Consider the following 24,142-nt stretch of genomic DNA (forward strand, 5'->3'; position numbering starts at 1 on the left):
ATTTTAAATAAATCCTTGAACTTTGGAATTCAGCAGTTGTGTGGCTTATCCCTTTGTTGTAATGGATGTAGGCATCTTAATTTTTAAAGTCAAAACTTTTTTTGTTTTCATTTTTAGATAGTGTCCCATTGGGGCGATTTCCCTGCACTTTCTGTCCCATAGCCAAAGGGAGAAAAAATCTCTGGCTGTCACCGGGGTCACCAAAACAAGTGTCCCAGTTGGAAGATTTCCCCTCTGTTACTGTACTAGACTGGACAACCCAAATTGTATGATTTTCTTCTACTTCCACCTCGGTGATACCAGTAAAAAGGACAAATATCCAAAACTCTATCCAAAACTAAAAAAGTTTTACTTTTAGTTATACTGTAAGGGGAAATCTGCTCTGTATATTTGTTCATTATGGCACACTTATCTTGCAGAGTGCTCCTCTACTGCAACGGCTCCAATCTCCATTGTTGCTCCAATGCTGGCACTTTCATCTTCACACAGTCTTCTTCCAGGTTTGGAATCTTCAGCTGTCTTGATTGATTAGTCTAGTATGATGTAACTCAGAGGTGTAACTGGAACCTTCAGGGCCCCAGTGCAAGAAACCATGAAAGGCCCCACTGACCGCCGTGGCTCGGGGCCTTTTCCATCAGACCTGGCCCTTTCCTCTGGTCCTGGGGCCCTTCCTTCGGAGCCTGGGGCCCTTGTTCCCAGGGCTCTTTACTCTTCAAATCTTTAAAGACCCTTTAAAACATAAAAGTCAGTAGGAAGTTGCAGGGAAATCGCAAACAAGTTGCATGACTTTGGGGTGGCAGCAGTATAAGAACCTCTCAGTGTGCTTCTGCTCCTACATTATGAACAAGCTGGGGGTGTGTACTTAATCAAACTTCTACAGTGGAGGTCAAGGACCTGGCTGCGCTATTATTTGAAGTTCCTGGATCAAGAGGATGAACAGAATTACACATTTTGGCAGGTCCAGCAGTTGATATATGTGTAATTCAAATGGACATTCTGTCTACAGTGCCCCTCTCCACCTGCCCCCGAACCAATTTTTTTAAAAAGTCCATTTATACATATTTTAAAACCAGCCATTTTCTGGCAGGTCACACGACCTCACAGGGCCTTCCTCACCTCCTCCATCAGTGGCAGTTCTTATACCTGCACAGAATACCACACATGTAATGACATCTGAGCTCTGTTCTGTGCAGAAGTCTGTGAGCCCAGGCTGGCATGTTAATGCACCCTCAGGAGGTGTGTCCATAATAGCCTGGGCTCACAAGTAGTGGGTTCATTGGTGTGTGTGGGTATCATTTACCCACATATGGAGCAACGCTGTTTCAAGCCGGTGTGATGATGCATCCTCAGGAAGTGTGTCCATTATAGCCTGAGCTCACAATTAGTGGATTCATTGATGTAGGCATCATTTATCCACATAAGGAGCAACGCTGTACCAGGCTGGTGTGATGATGCACCCTCAGAAGGTGTGTCCATGATAGCCTGGACTCACAATTGGTGGGTTCATTGACGTGGGCATCAATAAGTAGCAACGCTGTACCAGGCTGGTATGATAATGCACCATCAGGAGGTGTGTCCATAATAGCATGGACTCACAATTAGGGGGTTAATTGATGTGGGCATCATATAACCACGCAAGGAGCAATGCTGTAACCGGCCGGTGTGATGATGCACTCTCAGGAGGCGTGTCCATGATAGCCTGTGCTCACAATTAATGGGTTATTGATGTTTGAATCATTTATCCACATAAAGAGCAATGCTGTACCAGACCAGTGTAATGATGCACCCTCCGGAGGTGTGTCCATGATGGCCTTGGCTCACATGAAGACTTAATGATACAGGCATCATTCAGCCCAAAAGAGGGGCACCTCTGGACCAGGCTGGAGTGATGATGCACCTTCCCCAGGATGTGTCCATGATGGCCTGGGGTGACAGGAAGTGGGTTCAATGACATGGGCTTCATTAAGGCCAGAAAAGGAAACTCAAAATTGATTTTTGGGATAAAGTGCCAGCAAAAAGATGATTATTACAGCCAGAGCTGTTTTTCCTTTATTTTTAACATTGCAAAGCAACTGATAAAAAATAGGGAAAACTGGCATTCTAAAAATAATATAAAATTAATGACACTCACGCCTTGGTAGTGTGATGCTGTAATTGAGCCACTGCTGTATAATACTGACCCCCATTCTTAAAGAAATGTTAAACAGCGCTTGCTCCACTTACTCGTACTAATTACCTATATCTAGTGCCTTGGTATCTATCTGTAGCTGGATTATAACAGTATTATAAATCAATAAGTGCCTAAGTGCCAATTCTCTCAATCTCCAAATGCATATATATATGTATATATGTGTGTGTGTGTGTTATGTAAAGTACATAAATAAGTGACTCAATATTCAATACTAATTGAATAATAAATATATCCAACGGACTATAAATAATATTGTGACATAACAAGTGCATAAAGTGATATAAGTGCAAATGCAAAACAAAGTCTTTAAAAGTGCTGTTGTGCTCCGTGCTCCAATGGTTTCTGCGTATCCAACTCTTGGGGGCTGTAATAGCTCCGCACTCACCAGATTTGCTGGACTCCTTTACCTTATGGCAAATGGAGTCTACCGTGCTTTTAGGTCTCTTGGGGGGGACCTATCCCACTATGATGTCCTCTGGTGCTCCCACTGACACTCTAGCCTCCTATAAGGACCCCACCGCTCCAGGACCAAAGTATGCAGGTATTTGATATATAGAGAGAAACTGCTTTCAGTGTAAGATCCTCAAAACATTTTATTAGACATTGGCATTTTACACATTAAAATCCTTTTTAAAAAAGTAGAAAAGTCCAACTAGAAGTCACAAATATTGCAGCTGGCTGGCACGAATAGAAGTCGCTGCCTGTGGAAAAGCATGCATTCCACTGTCAGAACCGGTAGTGTAAGGGATTCCGTCTTGACGCGTTTCGTCATCTAAGCGTGACGTTATCAAAAGCAGCAAAACTGGCATTCTGCTTTTAAGATAACTGGGACTCTGGGAGTCATACAGTATTTGTCCCCACTCTTCCATTTACATAACATAGGACATGTACAGCTCCTATTTCTTCATTGTTCTCTAGTGATATGAGCCAAAAGGCAATTTTTCTTGACATAAAAAGAGATGTTATTTTTATGATAATGTATTGCTTTTTGTAATGCAGTCTGGAGCAACAGTAATTCTTTAATAAAACCTCAATTGCTCCATATTTCTATCTTCTAAAAAGTTGCAGCTTTGGTACCAGGTTATCGCTATTCCTAATACTGAGAAAATAATTTTCAGTGCTATCTTTATTTTCCATATAGAATGCAAAGCGTCAAAATACCTTTTTCTAAGTTCCTGACTATGCTCTTGTTCCGTGTCTTCCAGTCTTCCCCAGAGAAGGTGGTTGGAGTCATTCTGCCCATATGATCACTACAGCGAGAATCCCTGCTGATAAGCCTGTCCGAATCTCCTTCAGTCTTAATGACTCTCCAGGTAACGTTTATCCTTTTGAGCTCAGAAAATTTCCTGATATAATCTGATCGCTAGCTTTACTTTTCATGGCTTTTCATAAACGCACTTCGAATTTATATAGATAACAGGCTGTTCAGTTACACTTCGTAATACAGGATTTTTTTTTTGATTAAAATTTAAAAGTAAGGTAAATAGGTTCATACATGGCCATATAACCTAGATTTCTCAGTCCGTGATAAACAGCACACAGACAAATTTCCCGCTGTGGCATCGGCTGTCAGAACACCAGAACAGTGCCTGCTTATGATTGGATGCAAGGTGCTGTTCCGCTGACAATTTTTCATCCATCATCTTTTTTAATAGAAGGATGTGAGGCAGAGTGGCGCACCCAGGGCCCTCCACTGATCGAATTCTGGCCAGTTCATTAGGAACTGGTTGAAATGTACTCATTGTCATTCTGGGCAAAGTCTTCTCAAACCTGGAGTGTAGATATGCCAGTTTTTATTTACTTACGTAGATCCAGTTTTGACCAATGTATGCTGTATATGTATGTGCCATACTTGTGGGAACCCCCTTGTGGGAAGTTGAAAATTGCTGTAGCAGGCACTACTACACCAGTGATTAAAGAGGAACTGCAGTCTGCTCACATAATTTGTAATAAAAATATCTTTGCCATTCTGAAGCTTTCCTCCAACCACTTGCATATTATTTTATACATATATAATGTGATTCTGTACTTGCCAAATTTGCTGCAGAAATTTCCCTCCACTGAGTCTGGCTGCAACCATTTTAACTGTGGGCAGCTGAAGCTGCTGCCTGTTCACTTCCTGGATTTACACAGACACATGCCTCCAGCTCTGCAGCTCTCATTGGCCCTCTTATGACTCATCCTCCCTCCCTTCCTGGCAAACTCTCACAAGAGTGAGAGAGAGAGCGGTGCATGATGTCCAGAAAAGAAACAGGAATTGGGCTGTATAAGGTATTTACTGGCAGAAAAAAATGTTTTATTATCCAAAGTTAAAAAAACAAGGGCAGAGGATTTAATAGATGGAAAGATGAAAAAATGACTGAAGTTCCGCTTTAATCTAGTGGCTGCTGAACACAGGATACTGCTCTCCCACCATTGGTGCCATTCAGGGAACACTTTGCATTTGTTCAATGAACGCAAAGTGTTCTCTGATTGGATGAGGAGAGAAGGTGGGTTGGTAATGTCATCTCCACCTCATCCAATCGGTGAACACTTGCAATCGAAGAGAAAATGCAAAGTGTTCTCTGAATGGTGCCCATGCTGAGCGAGCAACCTCCTGTGTTTAGCAAGCAGCAGGCAGCCACTTCCCAAAACTAGTGGCAATCACTGTAGTGGCAGTGCCCACTACAGTGATTCCCAGCTTCCCTTGGTATCTCACAGGTATGGCACATACACACTTTTAGTGGTTCAAGCTGGATGTAACTATATAAAAGTTGCCATACCTGGAATTCAGCTTTTGAACCCACCAACCTATGGAGCTTACACAAGATTGTTGATGTCACCCCCTCCCACGTGTGACAGTATACCACGTAATGAGGCCAAGTTACAGTCTCCCTTAAACATGGAAGCACTGGGTATTTAATGACCCCTCTCATAGAGTCAAAAGCAAAAGGTATACGTGGGTTAGGGAATGGGAGAGGGCTGAGAGGCTGATAGTTTGCCTTGAAAGTACAAAATGAGTCTCTTTTTAAGAAAAACAGTTATGATTTGGACTTATCCTGAGTTTTAAGTCTTAAATAATAATATATGCGCATTTTTTTTTTTAATGAGCCCGTACTTATACTTAATACTAGGAAAATTAACATGTTCTTTTTATAGCAGTCATAAAGGAAAGGTGTTACTGTTACTATAGCCTTCCTACACAACCACATCACCCTGATCCACATGGGAGGTGACCAAGCTGTATTCTCCAATAGAGAAAAGTCACCTGTATTTTAATGGTTCACTTGGAGATCAGCATTATTCTACAATTCCTGTGACAACAACAACCACTCAAACTCTGTGACCACAGAAGCAAGATTGTCGCCCAATCTGACCGAATACAGGGGATCAAGTTCATTTCATCTGATGCATAACCTCCAATTGTTATTTTTTAACCAGTGAAAGGGGAAAGTCGTGATTAAAAAAAAAAGCACATTTTTGAGAACTATTTTATTTTTATTTTTTCTCTCAATTCAATCTTTTACACATACTATTTGCTACCAACAGGTAATTTTACATAATCATAGTTATGGTTTATATTATAGATAGATACAAAACATTAAATTGAATATGTTCATGTTAATTCCAACTTATTGTGAATTTTAACTTTTCAATTGGCAAACAATATATCTATAAATGACAATCTAATATTTTATTATTACACAGAAAGTTTATTATAACACCTTTTTTCTGTAATATAGAATAATACTCTGAAAATGTTGGCAGCTATATTGTATTTGTTATTATTTGATATTTAAAAAAAAAAAATTGTGAACGAGAAAAAAAAAAAAGTACATTAATGGTTTTAACCAGTATGTGTAACTGTAACTGTGGGAGGGGTGTACCTTTAGCAAAAGTTGCTCCTCTTTTTTAAGAAAATTGGGAGATATGTCATGATTACCATGTAGACATGTTAAGTAGGAAGCAGAACCTGCATTTGTATTAAGCAAGTACTGCATAGCTGCTCCCACATACTATATATTATATGGCTAAAATTGTGTGGACTGTTTGGATGCCCATCCAAATTATTGCCGGGTTCCCTTACTTGCAATGGAGGCGACAGCACCCGACAGCTGATAGAAACATCAGCTGGGGTGCCGACATCGCTGGACTCCAGAACAGGTAAGTGTCCTATTAATAAAAGTCAGCAGGTGCAATATGTGTAGCTGCTGGCTTTTCATTCTTGTAGTGGTGGTTGGACCTCTGCTTTAAAGAGATTGTAAAGCTTTGTTTTTTTGTTTTTTTCTAAATAACAAACATGTCATACTTACCTTCACTGTGCAGTTCATTTTGCACAGAGTGGCCCCAATCCTCCTCTTCTGGGGTCCCTCAGCGGCGATCCTGGCTCTTCCCCGCATCGAGTGTCCACGTCGGAGAAGCGCTCTCCTTGGTGGACACTTGTGTGCGGGAGTGCTCCCCGGTCCAACATCTGTGCCCATTCACACGGAATGCAGGATTTGGCCCCGCCCCTCGGTGCTGCGTCATTGGATTTGATTGACAGCAGCGGGAGCCAATGGCTGTGCTGCTATCAATCTATCCAATCAGGACACGGGACACCATCTAGAGCTGGTATGCTCGTTCCCGGCTGGAGGGTGACAGCATTCAGGTAAGTAAAATGGGGGGGCTGCAGCACCACAGAAGGTTTTTCACCCTAATGCGTAGAATGCATTAAGGTGAAAAACCATGAGGGTTTACAACCCCTTTAATCTATAGAAAATCTATGAAGGGAGCTGAAACTTCGAGTTGCCAAGCAACAGCCAAGAAACCTTAAGGATTTACAGAAGATTTGTAAAGAAGAGTGGACTAAAATCCCTCCTGAGATGTGTGCAAACCTGATAACCAACTACAAGAAATGTCTTACCTCTGTGCTTACCAACAAGGGTTTCTCCACCAAGTACTAAGTCGTGTTTTACTTGGGGATCAAATACTTGTTTTACTCACTGAACTGCAACTCAATTTATAACATTCGTATCATGTGTTTTTTCTGGATTATTTGTTAATATTCTGTCTCTTTAATTATATGTAAAGATGTTCTACGTGCCCACCTATCAAAACATCACTCCGTGTCTAGTACAAAACCACCAACAGTATAAAAGCAGCACCAATTAACTTTGTTCTAATGATCAGCAGCTACTTAAAAATAGATTACAATTAAAAGCAATATGATATTTTTATAAAATGAAATAAAAAGTCTTTCAATATTGCGGCAGCGCTTAATGCCCAGATCGCCGGGACACTTTTTCATATATAGTCCCTTATATGAAACAGATAATGCGGTGAGGATCCTATGTGCTCTGTGAAATCAGGTATTTCTTCCACCAAGCGTAACACCACGTGCAGAGAACCCCTAATGAAATTGCACTCACCAGAAATTCAGCAAGTTTTAGCTTTAAATGGTATTAATAGGTCTGCAACGATTCTCAAAACGACCACCAGATGTCAGCATTGCCCTCAGTAGCTCCAATAAAATATGTGGGAGAAATGGAATGTCCACATAGTGTGATATTGCTAAAACACTTTATTTAAAACATCCAGATACCCCCCATAAGAAATAAGCGTACCAAAGAGTATTATAAAATGAGCAAATAAGAAAGTGCACTGTGCCTGTTGCGTATCCAAATCGGGCAGGTATTAGGAGCATTAGGAAGCTGCACCGCTTCCTGATTCCTCCCTGGTCTGTGGAGCGCAAGCGTCACTTCCCGTAGTTCACGACACTGACGCGTTTCGTCACTTCCGGACTTCGTCTGAGGGCGTGAACTACCAGATGAAAGGCTGATACTTGTACTGGTGACAGGGCTAGCAGCCAATTAGAGGAGCCAAAACATCCACGGGGACATAAACTCACGCCCATGTGTAAGTTACTGTCAGCAGTGAGTAAAACGGAATATTCTGTCTCTATCATTTAAAATACACCTATGACAAAAAATTATAGACCCTTCATTTCTTTGTAAGTGGGCAATCTTACAAAATCTGCAGGGGATCAAATAATTATTTTTCCCACTGTACATGAGTAAAAACTATACTAAGAAACAGGGTTTTAAAAATATTAAAGCAGATCTTCACCTCTACATTATCATCCTTCCTCTCCACCCCTCCTCCGGTTCTCTGCTCAATTAGAGATCTTTCTTTTTCTTTCTTTCGTTACTTTTTAAAAAAAATTTTATTGAATTTCTCAGAATTTTTTATTGAAATCCCCCCTTGCACATCAGTTGACTAGACGAACGATGTACCCTGTTCCCCCTTTGCCTCCCGGGATATGAATGTCACGCATCCCAGTAGGCAACGCCTTTCATTCAGTAAAAGAGGAGCGGCGGGCCTAGCAGGGCATCATCAAGTAACATGCCGGCTGAACCTGGAACAGCTGGCAGGCTCTCAATGACATCACGCCAAAACATGGCGGTGCTGGACCGAGTGCTGCCAGAAGAAGATAGGAGGATCTCCATTGGACAGCGCTGAAACCACTGGGTGGATAAGTATCTAAAATGTGTTGATCTCACTACCATTAAGGTAAGGGTTAAAAAAACGGGGGTGGGGAAGGTGAAAAACTGCTTTAAAATAAGATAAGGGAGATGAAGCTGATCTCATATTTATTTACATCAAAACATTTTTTCTTGCTTTGCGCATTAAATCAGCTTAAAGAAACCATTTATAAGAAAAACATGAATGTTGCCATTGCTGACTTCTCCTTCTAATACACACGAGCGGACTTTCCGGCAGCAACGGTCTGATGGAACGATTCTGGCGGACATTCCGATCGTGTGTGGGCTTCATCGGACCTTCACCGGACCTTTTCTGTCGAAAATTCAGACGAACCTAGAAATAGAACATGTTTCAAATCTTTCTGATGGACTCAATTCCTATCGAAAAAAACATTCGTCTGTATGCTAGTCCGATGGACCGGAAACGACAAAAGGGCAGCTATTGGCTACTGGCTATTGAACTTCCTTTTCTAGTCCGGTCGTACGTCATCACGCTCGAAACAATCGTACTTTGGTGGGATCATGTGTAGGCAAGTCTGTTTCGTCGGAACTCCGCCGAAAAGTCCTTCGGAGCTCAGTCCGACGAAAAGTCAGCTCGTGTGTATGCAGGATAAGTGTGCTGGTTGCCTGGACAATAGAGAAGAAAGCATGGCCGGTGCTGTCTAAGTAGCAATCTAGACAGCTTTTTAACCTAGTCTGGTGGCTTATGCAAGCACACAAAACAAGAGATCTTCATTAAAATAGTAGGACTGAGCAAATGCCATGGGTACCTTAAATATTAGACTTGTGTGGTGGCATAGAGAGAGACGACAGCTCCAGATGCCTTCACATCATTTCCATGTTCTTAACCACTTAAGGACCGAGCCTCTTTTTGAGATTTGTTGTTAAAAGGTGTTTTTTTGCTAGATAAAATGGCGGTTGTTGCAATACTTTCTGTAACGCCTTACAGAGCGTCTTACAAGCGCACTTCTTTTGGAAAAAATACACTTTTTTTAATTAAAAAATAAGACAACAGTAAAGTTAGCCCAATTTTTTTTATATTGTGAAAAATAATGTTACGCCGAGTAAATTGATACCCAACACGTCACGCTTCAAAATTGTGCCCGCTCGTGGAATGGTGACAAAGTTTTACCCTTAAAAATCTCCATAGGCGACGTTTAAAAACTTCTACAGGTTGCATGTTTTGAGTTACAGAGGAGGTCTAGGACTAGAATTATTGTTCTCGCTCTACCAATCTCGGCTATACTTCACATGTGTGGTTTGAACATCGTTTTCATATGCGGGTGCAACTCTCGTATGTGTTCACTTCTGCATGCGAGCTCGTCGGAACAGGTACGTTCAATTTTTTTTTTTCTTATTTATTTTACCTTTTATTTTTTATTTTTACACTGTTCTTTTTTTAAAAAAAAATCTGTCACTTTTATGCCTATTACAAGGAATGTAAACATCCCTTATAATAGGAAAAAAAGCATGACAGGACCTCTTAAATATGAGATCTGGGGTCAAAAAGACCTCAGATCTCATATTTACACTAAAATGAAATAAAAAAAAAATTGTCATTTAAAAAAAAATAATAAAAAAAACAGGCCTTTTAAGAGCTATGGGCAGAAGTGACGTCATCTTCCCCTCACACGTCTCCATGCCAAGGAAGGTACAACATCCGATCTCCTCCACCGCTGCCGACGGCTCCGGTAAGCGCCGGAGGGTACCGAAGCGTGGCGGGAGGGGGGGGGCCTCTCCCGCCGCTGATAAAAGTGATCTTGCGGCAAATCTGCCGCAGAGATCACTCTTATCTGAAAGCGGACCGCCGGTTGAAGAAGAGGATATCAGGGTTATGGCAGCTATGGCAGTAAAAGAGTGGGGTGACCAAAGTCTAAAGGCTTAGTACTTGTTGGTATTTGTTGGGGTGTACAGACTTTTTAAGGTGCATTCTTTACAGTGCTTGTTCCACAATGTATATTATTGAGCACCCAAGTTTTATATTTCGTTTTGGAACGGCTTTACATTATTTCCTATCCTTACGGGAGGTAAGAGTCTCCTCATCAGGAAAAAAACAACAACATAGGATAATAAAAAAACAGATGGAGGTTTTAACCTTTCTTTACTCACAAATGTAAAAAGTGCTTGCTGGAGTTGGGTTTTAAAACAAAACTAAACTGCTTGGGAATGTTGGGAGCCCCCCAGGAGTTATGGTAATAATGAGCAAGTTTTCTCAGCAATAGACTTTTTATCCTGCACTCCATAGAAAGAATGGTTTTTGCATCATATTTCAAGCAAATGTACTGCCATTTTTTAGCGTACTTCAGAATTCCAGCAAGGAAATGCTGACATTGGAATCCCCAAAGGCTATAGGAAGCCATAGAGTGGTTTCGGCATGGGAGTTATGGGTGGAAAAACCCTTTAAGGACATGTCTGTCACAAGACTTCAGACAAGTAAATATAGTTATGTCATTAAAATGTATGGGATGGCTGCTGAGGTAATGAAATAGCAGAGCAGGTAGAGTTTATATTTACATACATCCAGCCTGTAGTGGAAAGGCTCCAATTAGCTTTAGCAACCTAATTAAAATCAACCGGATTTTTCCAGGGCTAGGTTAGCTGCAGTATACCGTGCTTGCGTTAACCCTGAAGTCAGTAGGGTGCCTACAGCAGAACAACAGGCCTAATTTATCTGTGTATTTGACATTGGAACTATAAAGCCTCGTATACACGATCAGATTGTTCGCCAACAAAACCGTGGAATTTTGTCCGAAGGGTGTTGGCCTAAACTTGTCTTGCATACACACAGCCACACAATTGTTGGCCAACAAATACAAATGTAGTGACGTACTACGTTGTTTTTCAGCTCTTTAGCGCCACCCTTTTGGCTCCTTCTGCTAATTTCGTGTTAGTAAAAGTTTGGTGAGTGTTGATTCATGCTTTGCATTTCGCACTTTTCATTTCGCGCTTTTTAGTTTGCGCTTTTCAGTTAATTTCTGAACGGCCGTTCATCAACCAGCCATGTTGCGGAATCAGAGGAGATAATGTGTTATTTATTATATGGCCTTGGAGTTGTTGCGTTGACATTATTTTTTTGGTTGAATAATGATTTGATTTGGTATATTTTCTATATTTTTGGATGCATAGACTGCATACTTTTTGGTTAAGTTCTATTGGCAGATAGCATGTCTAATTTTATTTGTTTTCTTTTTTAATGCACAATAAAAAAATTGTGTAAAATAATACTTGACTATGTGTTTTACTTCAAATGACAGTTTGGGAGTAGGCAGTTACATTTAAAAAAATACAATGTAAAATTGACAAGAGACACCAACATAGTTGTATCTTTGATCTTAAAAACTATGGGATAATGGTGTTGTGGTAACTTGTCCAAATAAGAAAAAAAAAGCATAATAATATTATTCTTGATATCACTAGAAAAAAAAAGCCTAAAAAAAAAAGCCTTTGAATATTTGTTTGCCATAACTCCATCAGTATCACCAGCAAAGCAGCTTCATTATTATCCCATTAAAGAAGAAGAGAATTGTGCGCTGCATTTTGAGATTTTATAATTTTCCGCGTCACAAATGTTAATTCTCCATTACGAACGCTAGTTTACAAGACCGACCGCTTCTGTCTCGTCCTTGCTTCCGAGCATGTGTGTTTGTACTTTGGACTTTTATCCAACGGACTTGTGTACACACGCTCGGAAAATCCGACGACACACATTTGTCCGCGGAAAATCCGACAACAATTGTCCGATGGAGCATATACACGGTTGGATTTACCGCCAACAACCTGTCATCGAACATTTCCCATTGGAAAGTCTGATCGTGTGTACGCGGCTTAACCACTTCAATACCAGGCACTTAGACACCTTCCCACCCAGGCCAACTTTCAGCGCTGTCGCAATTTGAATGACAATTGCGCGGTCATACAACACTGTACCCAAACAAATTTTTTATCATTTTGTTCCCACATATAGAGCTTTCTTTTGGTGGTATTTGATCACCTCTGCGGTTTTTATTTTTTGCGCAACAAATAAAAAAAGACAGAAAATTTTGAAAAAAACAAGTTTTTCTTTGTTTCTGTTAATTTTTTTTGTAAATAAGTACGTTTTCTTCTTCAATGATGGGCACTGATATGGCTGCACTGACAGGCAATGATACGGCGGCACTGATGGGCACCGATGAGGTGGCACCAATGAGGTGGCACTGATGAGGTGGCACTAATGGGCACTGATGATGGGCACTGATAGGCGGCACTGATGGGCACTGATAGGTGGCACTGGTATGCGGCACTGATGGGCACTCATAGGTGGCACCGCTGGGCACTCATAGGCGGCACTGATGTGCACTCGTAGGTGGCATTGATTGGTACATATGGGTGGCACTGATGGGTACTTATGGGTGGCACTGATGAGCACTGATAGGTGGGCACTGATGGGCACAGATGGGCACTGACAGGTGGCACCGATGGGCAATGACAGGTGGCACTGATGACACTGATTGGTGGCACTGATAAAACTTATTGGTGGCATTGCTGGGCATAACTGAAACATAATGGTGCCAATCAGTGCCCATTTGTGGGCACTGATTGGCACAGATTGGGCCAATTGGGCACATGTGGATGGTCATGGGGTACATACCTGGCCATCCACATGTTGCCCCTTCCCTGGTGGTCCTAGTGGCGATCCCTGGTGGTCCAGTGTGGTGATCTGAGGGGGGGGCTGCGCTGATAAACAATCAGCGCAGACCCCCTGTCAGGAGAGCCGCCGATCGGCTCTCCTCTACTCGCGTCTCTCAGACGTGAGTGAGGAAAAGCCAATCAACGGCTCTTCCTATTGACATCGTGATCAGCCGTGATTGGACACGGCTGATCACGTGGTAAAGAGCCTCCGCTGGAGGCTCTTTACCAAGATCGGTGGAGCGGTGTGTCAGGCTGACACACTGCTCCACCGATCGCCGCGACGCGCGTCCCCGCGTGCGCGCAGCGGCATGTTATCCTGCTGGACGTCATATGATGCCCAGTCAGGATAACGGAACCACTTCCCGGACGTCAATCCGCTATAGGCCGGGTGGGAAGTGGTTAAGTTGTCTGAGCTCAACCGATCAGATTTGCAACTGCAGTGGAAAACACTTTTTGGGGTTTTTAATGGTGCAATGAGTTTTAAATGGATCCTGAAAGTTGAGGAAGCTCGGATCATTTATCCTGGACCTGTTCTTTTGGATAAAAACAACCCCTTATTATTTTAGTTTTTTTCACAAAAATGTAAAAAAAGAAAACACAGAGATACAAAGAACATCGCCTGTTTTATATTTTTGTGGTGCGTTAACTATATTGCAAGTTAGAATTTATTGTGTTAAAGTGGAGCTCCACTGGCTATTTTTTTTTTTGGTAAACATTAACATAGTCACAAATAGACATTTGCAAACTCACTTTTTTGTAGATTTAGCTTTCCCGATGTCCGCTTTCATAGTAAAGAAAGCCCACAAGCATTTACTTCCTTCTTCCCTTGATGCTGAGCTACCAGCATGCCTTGCTCGTTCCCGCACATGCTCAATAGTAACTATGTGGAGCGCCATAAAGTTCATGGTTGCCATCACAACGGGCGGCGTCGCAGGACGTTCCCGCCCCCTTGTGATGGCAAAAAAAAACTGTACACAAAAAAGGCAGAGGAAGCAAATACCATTACGAGGAGAGAGCGGCAGAGGATAGGTAAATCGTGTCACTTCCGATATTGAAATCCCGCAATAACTCGCGGCAGGCGTCCGCAATGACTCCTGGGAACAATGACACAAGCTCCCAGGAGCCAGTGCGGCTAAAAGAAAATTACGAAATAGCCGCAAAATACCCGCCCATATCCGCAGAATCCACAGACAGGAAATAGAAGGAAGATCTGCAAAACACAGGTACAGTTGAAAAAAAAAAAAAAAGTTCAGTTTATAAATGAGTACATTGTAATTTACATTGTAAAGTAATCTGATTGAGCTAATGTTATAAAATAGGGAGGAACTCCGCTTTAAGACAGCCCTTTAAAACAATGGGCTGCCTGAAAGAGACGTGTCACAAAATCTGTAAAGAATGCACAATGGAGCACTGCGTGTGCATTGCCTTAGTGCATTGGAGTGCCATTCAAAATGAATGGCGTTGGGGTGCACTACAGTGCAGCATTGCATGTGATGTATGTCAGTGCATGTTTTGGTAATGTGCTGTACAGAAATGCAATAGTGTAATTGGGCCTTAAGGAAAAAACTAAACTACCCCAAATACACCCATCCATAAAAAAGAAAAATCTAAATTAAGCAAAAAAAAAAGATGAAACCTTTTTTTCTTTTTTTTTTTTTCCAATAATTTTTTTTGAGGATCCAAAAAGGATTACATTTCCAATACATTTTGAACATTGAAAAAAAAATATGCCAACATATAATAACAATACATAAAGTTCAAAGACATTACAGGTGTTGACTATGAATATATTTCGAAGGGCACACCTCTTAACCCAATGAGCTATCATGAATATTCAACAAAAGGATATAAAGGGAAAGGAATATATCTATGCCCATATTCCCTATCGCACCCCTGAACGCAGATTTGAGAGAGGCGTAAACCTCCACTCCGCTATCCATTTCCATCCATTAAAGGGACTTTCCTAAAATCTTTGTGTTGAGTGCTCAAGTCGAAAAACCCATCGTCATTGATCATTTCTTATTTGGGGATCTGCTGGAGGTGCATTTGATGAAAATACGGACTTCAGAATTGACTGTATGGGCACTAGAGTGCATTGTAACACATGCAAAACTCCATGTGCACTCTATTTTAATAATTCAACTCAATTCAACTCCAAAAAATGTTTCTGTAACTGCTGATGGAGTGTTAGCTGGAGTTCTTTATCTTTTTTCACCCATTGGCGCTGGCCTTACACAAATATGCAGCCTATTGGCGCCTGGTCCTTAGTGCCATGGGAGCGCAAATTTGCGTGAATTGTTCCCAATACACCTGTGCCGAGAGCGTGCTTGTTGTGCGCTCCCAACACAGTTTACCATCACCTAACCAAAAGCTCCCGATCGCTCCTTGCCATCGGGAGTTTCTTTGGACCCTATGACCGCTGTGACAGCCAATCACAGCTGTCACATGATCTTAAGCCGTGACTCGCCTCCCGTCATCATAAAGGGCCAGGAGGCACCGTGCTAAGAGTTTAAACTAGTCAATCCTTTTTTTTTTGCGAATAGGTTGAGGAACTCCTCCCTTCCGAGCCACATTTTGTCTTTGCCATTTACCCAACTCAGAGCACTGTTCCTTGGTTCTGCCGATACCCGCCTTCCAGTACTGCCCCTTTTAGAGAATACAGAACCAAGTATCATTTTGTGGTGCAAAGTAATTTTGTATGGGATTTGTTAACCCCCCTGGCGGTATTCCTGAGTCTGGCTCGGCGTGGATTTTCAATACCAAAAGCGGCAACCCCGAGCCAGACTCGGGATCGCATGGCAGGATCCATGTAGAGGTTACTTACCTTGTCCCCTGGATCCTGCAATGTCTCCCCGCTGTGATCTGCGATCCGTCGTGTCTCGCTCAATTCACAATGCCGAGCTCCGTTCCCTGCGAGCGTTGCGACGCACGGGGACGGAGTTCGGCGCCAAATTCAAAAAGTAAAAAACACAGTATAGATACAGTATACTGTATTCTTACTAATTACTACTACAATATAAAACGCCAAATTTCTGTGCAAAATAATTGTACCACTTTCAGCATCAAAAATCTGAAATAATCATACCGCCAGGGAGGTTAATGGTAACAAGAAAGGCAGTAAAATAGATCCTCTGCAACCAGCAACAATGAACACCCCCAGCAACAATAGACTCCCAATAGCAAGCTTCAATAAACCCTCCAGCAGCCAGTAACAATAGAGCCTTCCCTCAACAGTAAATCCTTCCTTGCAACGATTGTCCTTCAGCAACATAAGATAGATCCCCTGCAGCATCAATAGACCCCCAGCACCATAGGCGTGCGCACAGGGTGTGCCAGGTGTGCCTGGGCACACCCTAATCACCCCATGTGCATTAGCATTATCCAGGGACAGCACCAGGTGGGTAGTTGGGGGTGCCAGTGGCCAGTGTAAATGCCCCTATTATATTAAAGGCTAGGTTGAACAGTAGGAAAACGTTACACCCGTATTTAGGGCATAAAATAATATGCTCCCAATCAACTGTTTCCCACCACCAGAGCCTCCTTTCTGTGACAGCAGGTGGCGTTCATGTGTGTTTGAGATTTGAGGTGCACACCCTAATGCAATAGGCTGCGCACACCTATGCCCAGCACACTCCAGTACCCATTGCCATTACATACATTCGGTGCTGGAGTTGCAGGAACTGCGTTCCCCCGCATTCCCGCTAAAAAAAATCTGCTAGTTTGCCTAAAGGTGTCTCTGTTGCTCCTCCATCCAGAGTGGAGACAACCTAACACAGGAAGTGTGTTTCTGGCCGGATCACCAGGTAAAAATACGGGAAAATAAGCCACATCTAGGGATTAATAAGCTTCATTCTTTGACGGTTTTGATTTTGAGTTTTATACTGCTTTAAGCTTAGGACTAGCAGCTGTAATATTTAACCAATTACAAACGCAACGAATGTCACCGGGGCATGCACTTTCACTGAGGCTTGCTCCAGCAAAGTTGGGTTCACATATGTCCGGCTGCAGTTTGCAGTCCAGGGTCCAGTGCGTTTCTGTTCACCGGTTCAGGTGCAAATCAGATGCAAATTTTTGCCTGAATTCGCACCTGAACTGGACCCAAAAATGCACAGGATCCTTTTTTTTTTTTTTTTTTTTTGTATTGCCTTTATTTTCTAAGAAGTTGCAATTGCAAACAATGTAAAACAAAACATAATAAAGTATCAAGGAAAGTCTCAATTAGATCAAAATGCCAAAAGGCATAGTAAAACAAGGTATAAGTGGCCATGTACAACACTGCAGACTTGAAATTGGTCATCATATAACAGAACATGTAGGGCACATAGAGTAGCGACAAGAGAAGACAGGACCCTTTTTGAAAGTGAACTGCGGCTGCCCCGAACATGTGTGAACCAGCTCCATTAGGAGCTGGTCACATTCACATGCCATGCGAATTGGATGCGGTATAAAAATGCATCCAATTCGCATATACACTATATTGTCAAAAGTATTGGGACGCCTGCCTTTACACGCATATGAACTTTAATGACATCCCAGTCTTGGTCTGTAGGGTTCAATATTGAGTTGGCCCACTCTTTGCAGTTATAACAGCTTCAGCTCTACTAGGAATGCTGTCCACAAGGTTTAGGAGTGTGTCTATGGGAATGTTTGATCATGCTTCTAGAAGCACATTTGTGAGGTCAGGCACTGATGTGGATGAGAAAGCCTGGCTCGCAGTCTCCACTCTAATTCACCCCCCCCAATTCACCCCAAAGGTGTTCTATCTGGTTGAGGTCAGGACTCAGGACTGTGCAGAACTGTGTAACCCAGTCAAGTTCCTCCACCCCAAACTCGCTCATCCATGTCTTTATGGATCTTGCTTTGTGCCCTGGTGTGCAGTCATGTTGGAAAAGGAAGGGGCCATCCCCAAACTGTTCCCACAAAGTTGGGAACATGAAATTGTCCAAAATGTCTTGCTATGCTGACACCTTAAGAGTTCCCTTCTCTGGAACTAAGGGGCCAAGACCCACTACTGAAAAACAACCCCACACCATAATCCTCCCTCCACCAAATGATTTGGAGGGGTGGCCCAATACTTTTGGCAATATAGTGTGGGTTAGCGAGTTGACTGGCCTGCACAGATTTTGGGATGAATTGGAGCTGAGACTGTGAGCCAGACCTTCTTGTCCAACATCGGTGCCTGACCTCACAAATGTCCTTCTGGAAGAATGGTTAAACCTTCCCATAGACACACTCCTAAATCTTGAGGACATCCTTCCCAGAAGAGTTGAAGCTGTTAAAGCTGCAAGGGTGGTCAAGCTGACAAAGGAGCGCCGCCGTCACGCCATTCACAGCAAGCCAGCTCAGGAAACGCGTCGCACATCGTGTGACGTCATCATCCCTCATGTGGATCGTTTGCCATCTAAGCCTCGTTTTGGTGTCTGTCTACGCTGTCGGCCGGTATACATCCAGCGCTTCAGACTGCCCAGAGTTTACACATCCACCAGCTGAGGGAGATGACTCCACGGACCCCCTGGATTGCCTTGGGACTATTTTATGTTTGAAACCTTCTTCACAAATGTGAGTGTACAACCAGCTGTTGCTGTTCTTATAATAAATTGTTTTAAAAGTCTGCACCCAGAGGCGCCTCCTCTTCCTTGTTGGGCCAACTCAATAGTGAACCCTAAGGACTAAGACTGGGATGCCATTAAAGTTCATGTGCGTGTAAAGGCAGGCGTCCCAATATTTTTGATAATATAGTGTATGCGAACCCAGCCGCAATGTCCAGGCGGAATCCTGCCAGTAAATTTGGTTTATAACTACCCAGTGGGATCCTAGCATTGAAGAAGCAGCAAATGATAATCAAACAGGTTATTTGTCATCGATTAATTTAATAAAGATACTATGTTGGTTTATACGGTGTGTTTATTTTGAGCATAGGGTTACTTTAAGTTTAGTGTTTATCCTGCAGTGTGGCTTCATGTCAGATATAATTTAACATCATTGTCTTCCCATTATGTATAAGGCCTCTCTTGGTTCACTTGCTACCTTCTACAGATATCAGTCGGGATTCATTCTACAAGACTTGTCTGTCTGCATTTCTCACGCTTGTGCTGATGTTTCTTGTGTGCCAATGACCATAAGCGAACCCTCTTTAAAACAAACTTTGGAGATGCACTCGGCGCATTTTAATCGTCGTAGCTTCAGCAGAAATGTCACCGCGTATTTGATGAGCGGAAACATTGTTGTTAAAGGTTAACAACTTCCTTGACATTATTTCCACCTAATCAGACTTAAGCTGTGTTGGGAGTCTCTCATCTTCCAACTTTTTTCCTTCAGGACATTAAGGGACAGCAAAAATGTTTTTGGTCAGTTTCATTCTTTTTCCTAATTTGCTTTATAAACTTTTTTTTGGCATTGCATTGTGGGATGTACAGTATATCTAAAACCATTCAAACAGTATATATATTTTCATGATTAATGACTTCAGGTCCCCCCTTCCTGACCAGGCCATTATTTGCAATACGGCACTGCGTTACTTTAACTGACAATTGCGTGGTCAATTACCCAAATAAAATTGATGCCTTTTTTCCCCCACAAATAGAGCTTTCTTTTGGTGGTATTTGATCGCCTGTGGTTTTTATTTCTTGCACTATAAACAAAAAAAGACCGACAATTTTGAAAAAAACTACTTACTTACTTTACTTTACTTTTTTTGCTATAAAACATATCCAGTAAAAAATGTAATAAATCGAATCTCTTCATCAATTGAGGCCACTATGTATTCTGCTACATGTTTTAGGCAAAAGAAATCCTAATAACTATTAATTGGTGTGCACAAACGTTATAGCGTCTACAAACTGTGGGATATATTTATGGAATTGTTTTGTTTTTTTTTCTACTATTAATGGCCACGATCAGCGACTTATAGCGGGACTGCCAAATTGCCGCACTAACTGACACTTTTGACACTTTTTTGGGGACCAGTGATTATTACAGTAATCAGTGCTAAAAATATACACTGTCACTGTACTAATGACACTGGCTGGGAAGGGGTTAACATCAGGGGCAATAAAAGGGTTAACTGTGAGCCTAGCTGATGTTTCAGTGTATGCTTTTACTAATGGATTGGTGTTCCTGCTTTACAGAAACACAGGATACATGCCTTTTGTACTGACAGATCAGCAATCTGTCTTGTGTACATAGGCAGATCACCATTCTGTCTGTGTACCGAACGATCAGCGGGTGCCGGTGGACATCTGGTCCGTGTAACCAGCTGATTAGCTCCCGCTGTGTAGAATCACAAAGAGAGAAAGTCGTTGGCGACTCACACTTGCGCGCAATACCCGGAAGTGCAGGATCACGTATATATATATAAGTGTATACCTGATCCTGTGCAGCGTGGCAGCCCTGTAGCAGTAAAACTGCTATGGGGCAGTCGGCAAGTGGCTAAAGGAAGAAAACTAAAAAAACTAATTTTTATTTAGAATTTTTTTAGTATTGATTATGGTAATCAAAAAAATCTACCCATAAGATATAGATGGAGCTGCAGTGCTAAGTCAGCCCCTGGTTTCTTATACGAGAGGCAGTCAAATCAAACCGGGACTTTTGAGTTTATATAATAAAAGAACAAATTTCAAGGAGTGGAAACTGTATTTATTTTTTGACATACTCCCCTGCTACATTTATACACTTATCCCAGCGTTTAACTAATGCCTGGAAAGCTTCGGCATAGAAAGATTTGCCGGTATGCCTGAACTAGCCTAGGACAGCCTGCTTCACCCCGTCATGAGTGCTGAAATGCTGACCTTCAAGGAACTCTTTTAGGGGTCCAAACAGGTTGAAATCACTCGGAGTGAGATCTGGGCTGTAAGAGGGTTGCTGTAATGTGCATGTAGTGCGTTGAGCAGTATAAGCTTGTGCATTGTCCTGGAGAAACAGGACGCCTTTAGGGTTAGTTTACACTTGCTTCAAAACAAAGCTTCGGACAGGCTTTGTTAAAGCTCTCTGAACGCCAGTCAAAGCCCCTGTCACTAAATAAAATGGTTAGCCTTGCTTTTGCTTGGTGCTTCGGTGTGGCTTCAATGAGGCTTTGGTGGGGCTTTGATAGGGAGGACTTCGATGAGGCCTTGGTGGGGCTTTGATAGGGAAGGCTTCGATAAGGCCTTGGTGGAGTTTCAATGAGCCTTTGGTGAGGCTTTGTGGGGCTTTGATGAGGCTTCAAGCAAGCTTTGCCAAAGACTTCCATGGAGGCTTTGAAGACACTTTGAAGAACAACGAAAGCGAAATGGGGTATAATTTTTGAAGCGAAGCTGAAGCAAAGCAAAAGTAAGGTGTAAGCAGGACTGTAAGCTATTTTATTTAGTGACAGGAGCTTTGACTGGCGTTCAGAGAGCTTTAACAAAGCGTGTCCGAAGACTTGTTTTGAAGCAAGTGTAAACTAGCCCTTAATGTGTGTTGAAGCCGAAGCAAGTGTAAATGAGCCCTAAGTGACCAAACCAGGCAATTTTTTCTGCAGATTCGTATGCAGATCACTCAGAACATGACAGTAATATTCACTGTGGATAATGGCACCACGGGGTAGAAAATCCACATGAATAATACCATGTTTGTCCCAGAAAACACTTGCCATCACTTTACCTGCAGACACAATTGTTTGACATTTTTTAGTTCAGAAGAAACTTCATCACCACATGCTGTTCTATGTACGCACTAACACTTTTGTCTGCCATCTTGATTAACGGACTGACCCGCGACATGTGCGCCGTCTGTCAGTAATAGGACACACTTGCCAGTAATGGTACTGCCAAGCTAGCATCCCTTCTTATACATGTAAATCTAAAAGTCCCGGTTTGACTTGAATGCCCCTTGTAGTTTTGGATATTGCAATGGCGAGATCTCCCTGCTGTAATAAGTCTGTTCCTGTCTAAATTTTCTGCCCACCTTTGCAGTTTTCAGTTCCCACTGTTGCATTTTCCATATATAAAAGTGATAAAATAAATCTATCATAGCAAGTGGGACCTTCTCATAATGACCACAACAAGTGTACAGACCGGGGACCTCAGTGCAGAGAACTTGCAAAGAATTCCTCAGTTATAACGGGCACAAGGTTAATTAGGATGAAAAAAAGACAGACATCCTTCTGGTTCAGCCTGTAGGTGGGGTGTAGCTCAGTACGGTGGGAATAACACACTCAGTTCCAGTGCAATGAAAAAACTTGTATTGACATATTGTAGAGACAGTTCACAAATAACCCGGTGGTAAGGCAGCCCAACTGGGAATACTCACGGTTCCAACAGCAGGTAGGGAGCAGAATGCAGCCAAACTGACAGCGTCTGCAGAGAGGGGAAGAATGTGGCCGTCTTGTGCCCAAATAAGTGTGTAGCAATAACTCTCGGTGGAGCTGCTGGTTTAAGCGGGCTGTTACCGTCACCTTCTTTACCTCTATTTCACCGGAAACCGGGTCTAGGGTCCTGTTGAGTTTACCATATACACTGTAGGCACCGGACACTTGAGTATCTTTTCCTATGCTTTAATAAACGTAAATTGAAGGAAGTAGCAGGAAAGAGGTAGAAGGAAAGTTGCAGGGAAGCTCAAATACCTTTTCTTAATGTTCTTTGTATAGCATTAGGGATTGAAACTTGTAGCTGAGTATACTCTCTCTGTAGAGTTGAATCTTTGCCCGCCTGGATGGGTTTCCCTCACTAACCTAGCAGCCAGCACGTAGCACGAACAAAAGTCTCTGCCACAGACTTTATTGAAACAAAACCCACACGATCCTCTGCCACAGGATGTATTGGTTCTCGATGAACAATGAACACAGCACCAGGACCTTTAGGCCAACCCAGCAGTGCTATGCGGTAGGGTTACTTTAGGATACGTCCTCCAACTGAGTCACCGGGCCCCTCTCCAGACCAGCACTCCCCTGGGATCTTCTCAGTTGTCCAGCTTCTTCACATAGGATAGACAGCTCAAGACCATTCCTCTGCCGCTGTAGGAGGCCACAGACAAGCCTCTGGGCCCACCCACACGCCGCAGCGCCATGGGCCTCCCGATCGGAGGACCACGAGGTGGACGGAAAAGAAAAACTCCTGAAACATGGCGTCTGTCCCATAAATACCCTCTCCCAGAATGCAACTTGGAGGACCGCCTACACCGAGTTATCTCTGGGACAGAGGAGCACTCATACACTTCAACGTGTTGCCTTTCCAGCACTGGCCCATAGTAACAACGACACCCACAGGCACAATGTGAAAATACATGCAACTCAGCCGAGCTGGAACAGAGGCAAATCTGACTATGTATGAACAGATAACCCACTAAATTTACCTATCAGCAGTAGATTAAAGATCTACCAACGCTACAAGTGTCTAGTGAAGTTGTGAGCCCTAAGCATTTTCTCCTTGTCAGGAACCTTTCTTTGCTGCTAGTTCTGTCCCTACCAGGCGGGGTACCTGCCCCTACTCGACCCACTTGCAAATATATGCCAAAACTGAGCGCCAGGGCCTTAAAAAGGCTCTGCCTGACCCAAGATGGCCATTAGAGTCACATGGGCATAGCTTCCCCAGTGACACAGGAAACCATAGAGAAACCCTGTTCCTCCTGACTTCCTCTCCAGCTGCAGTGGCGCTGCAGAAGAACGCCACCTGCAGTGGAGAAAGTAGTCTGTACCTGCCTACAAGCCTGTCAAAACTCCTGCAGTTTATTTCCAGAGGTTAAAACAAACACTTTGGGCAGCTGTTGCCAATTTTGACACAGAGGCACAAACAAAAATCCCCCCCCCCTTTCCCACATGAGCAGTCAG

At 42.7% G+C, this 24,142-nt stretch overlaps 1 protein-coding gene across 1 annotated transcript in view; it reads left to right on the forward strand.

The window, feature by feature from the left end:
- MAP3K7CL (MAP3K7 C-terminal like) overlaps nt 1–24,142 on the forward strand; it is an 89,605-nt gene that overhangs the window by 20,814 nt on the left and 44,649 nt on the right. Inside the window, exon 2 of the mRNA XM_073617095.1 lies at nt 3,397–3,504. Coding sequence (XP_073473196.1) covers nt 3,435–3,504 — 70 coding nt within the window. The 5' untranslated portion in view covers nt 3,397–3,434. The remainder of the gene's footprint in view (nt 1–3,396; nt 3,505–24,142) is intronic.

The sequence above is a fragment of the Aquarana catesbeiana genome, linkage group LG02, assembly GCF_042186555.1.
Source record: "Aquarana catesbeiana isolate 2022-GZ linkage group LG02, ASM4218655v1, whole genome shotgun sequence".
Classification (NCBI taxonomy): Eukaryota; Metazoa; Chordata; class Amphibia; order Anura; family Ranidae; genus Aquarana; species Aquarana catesbeiana.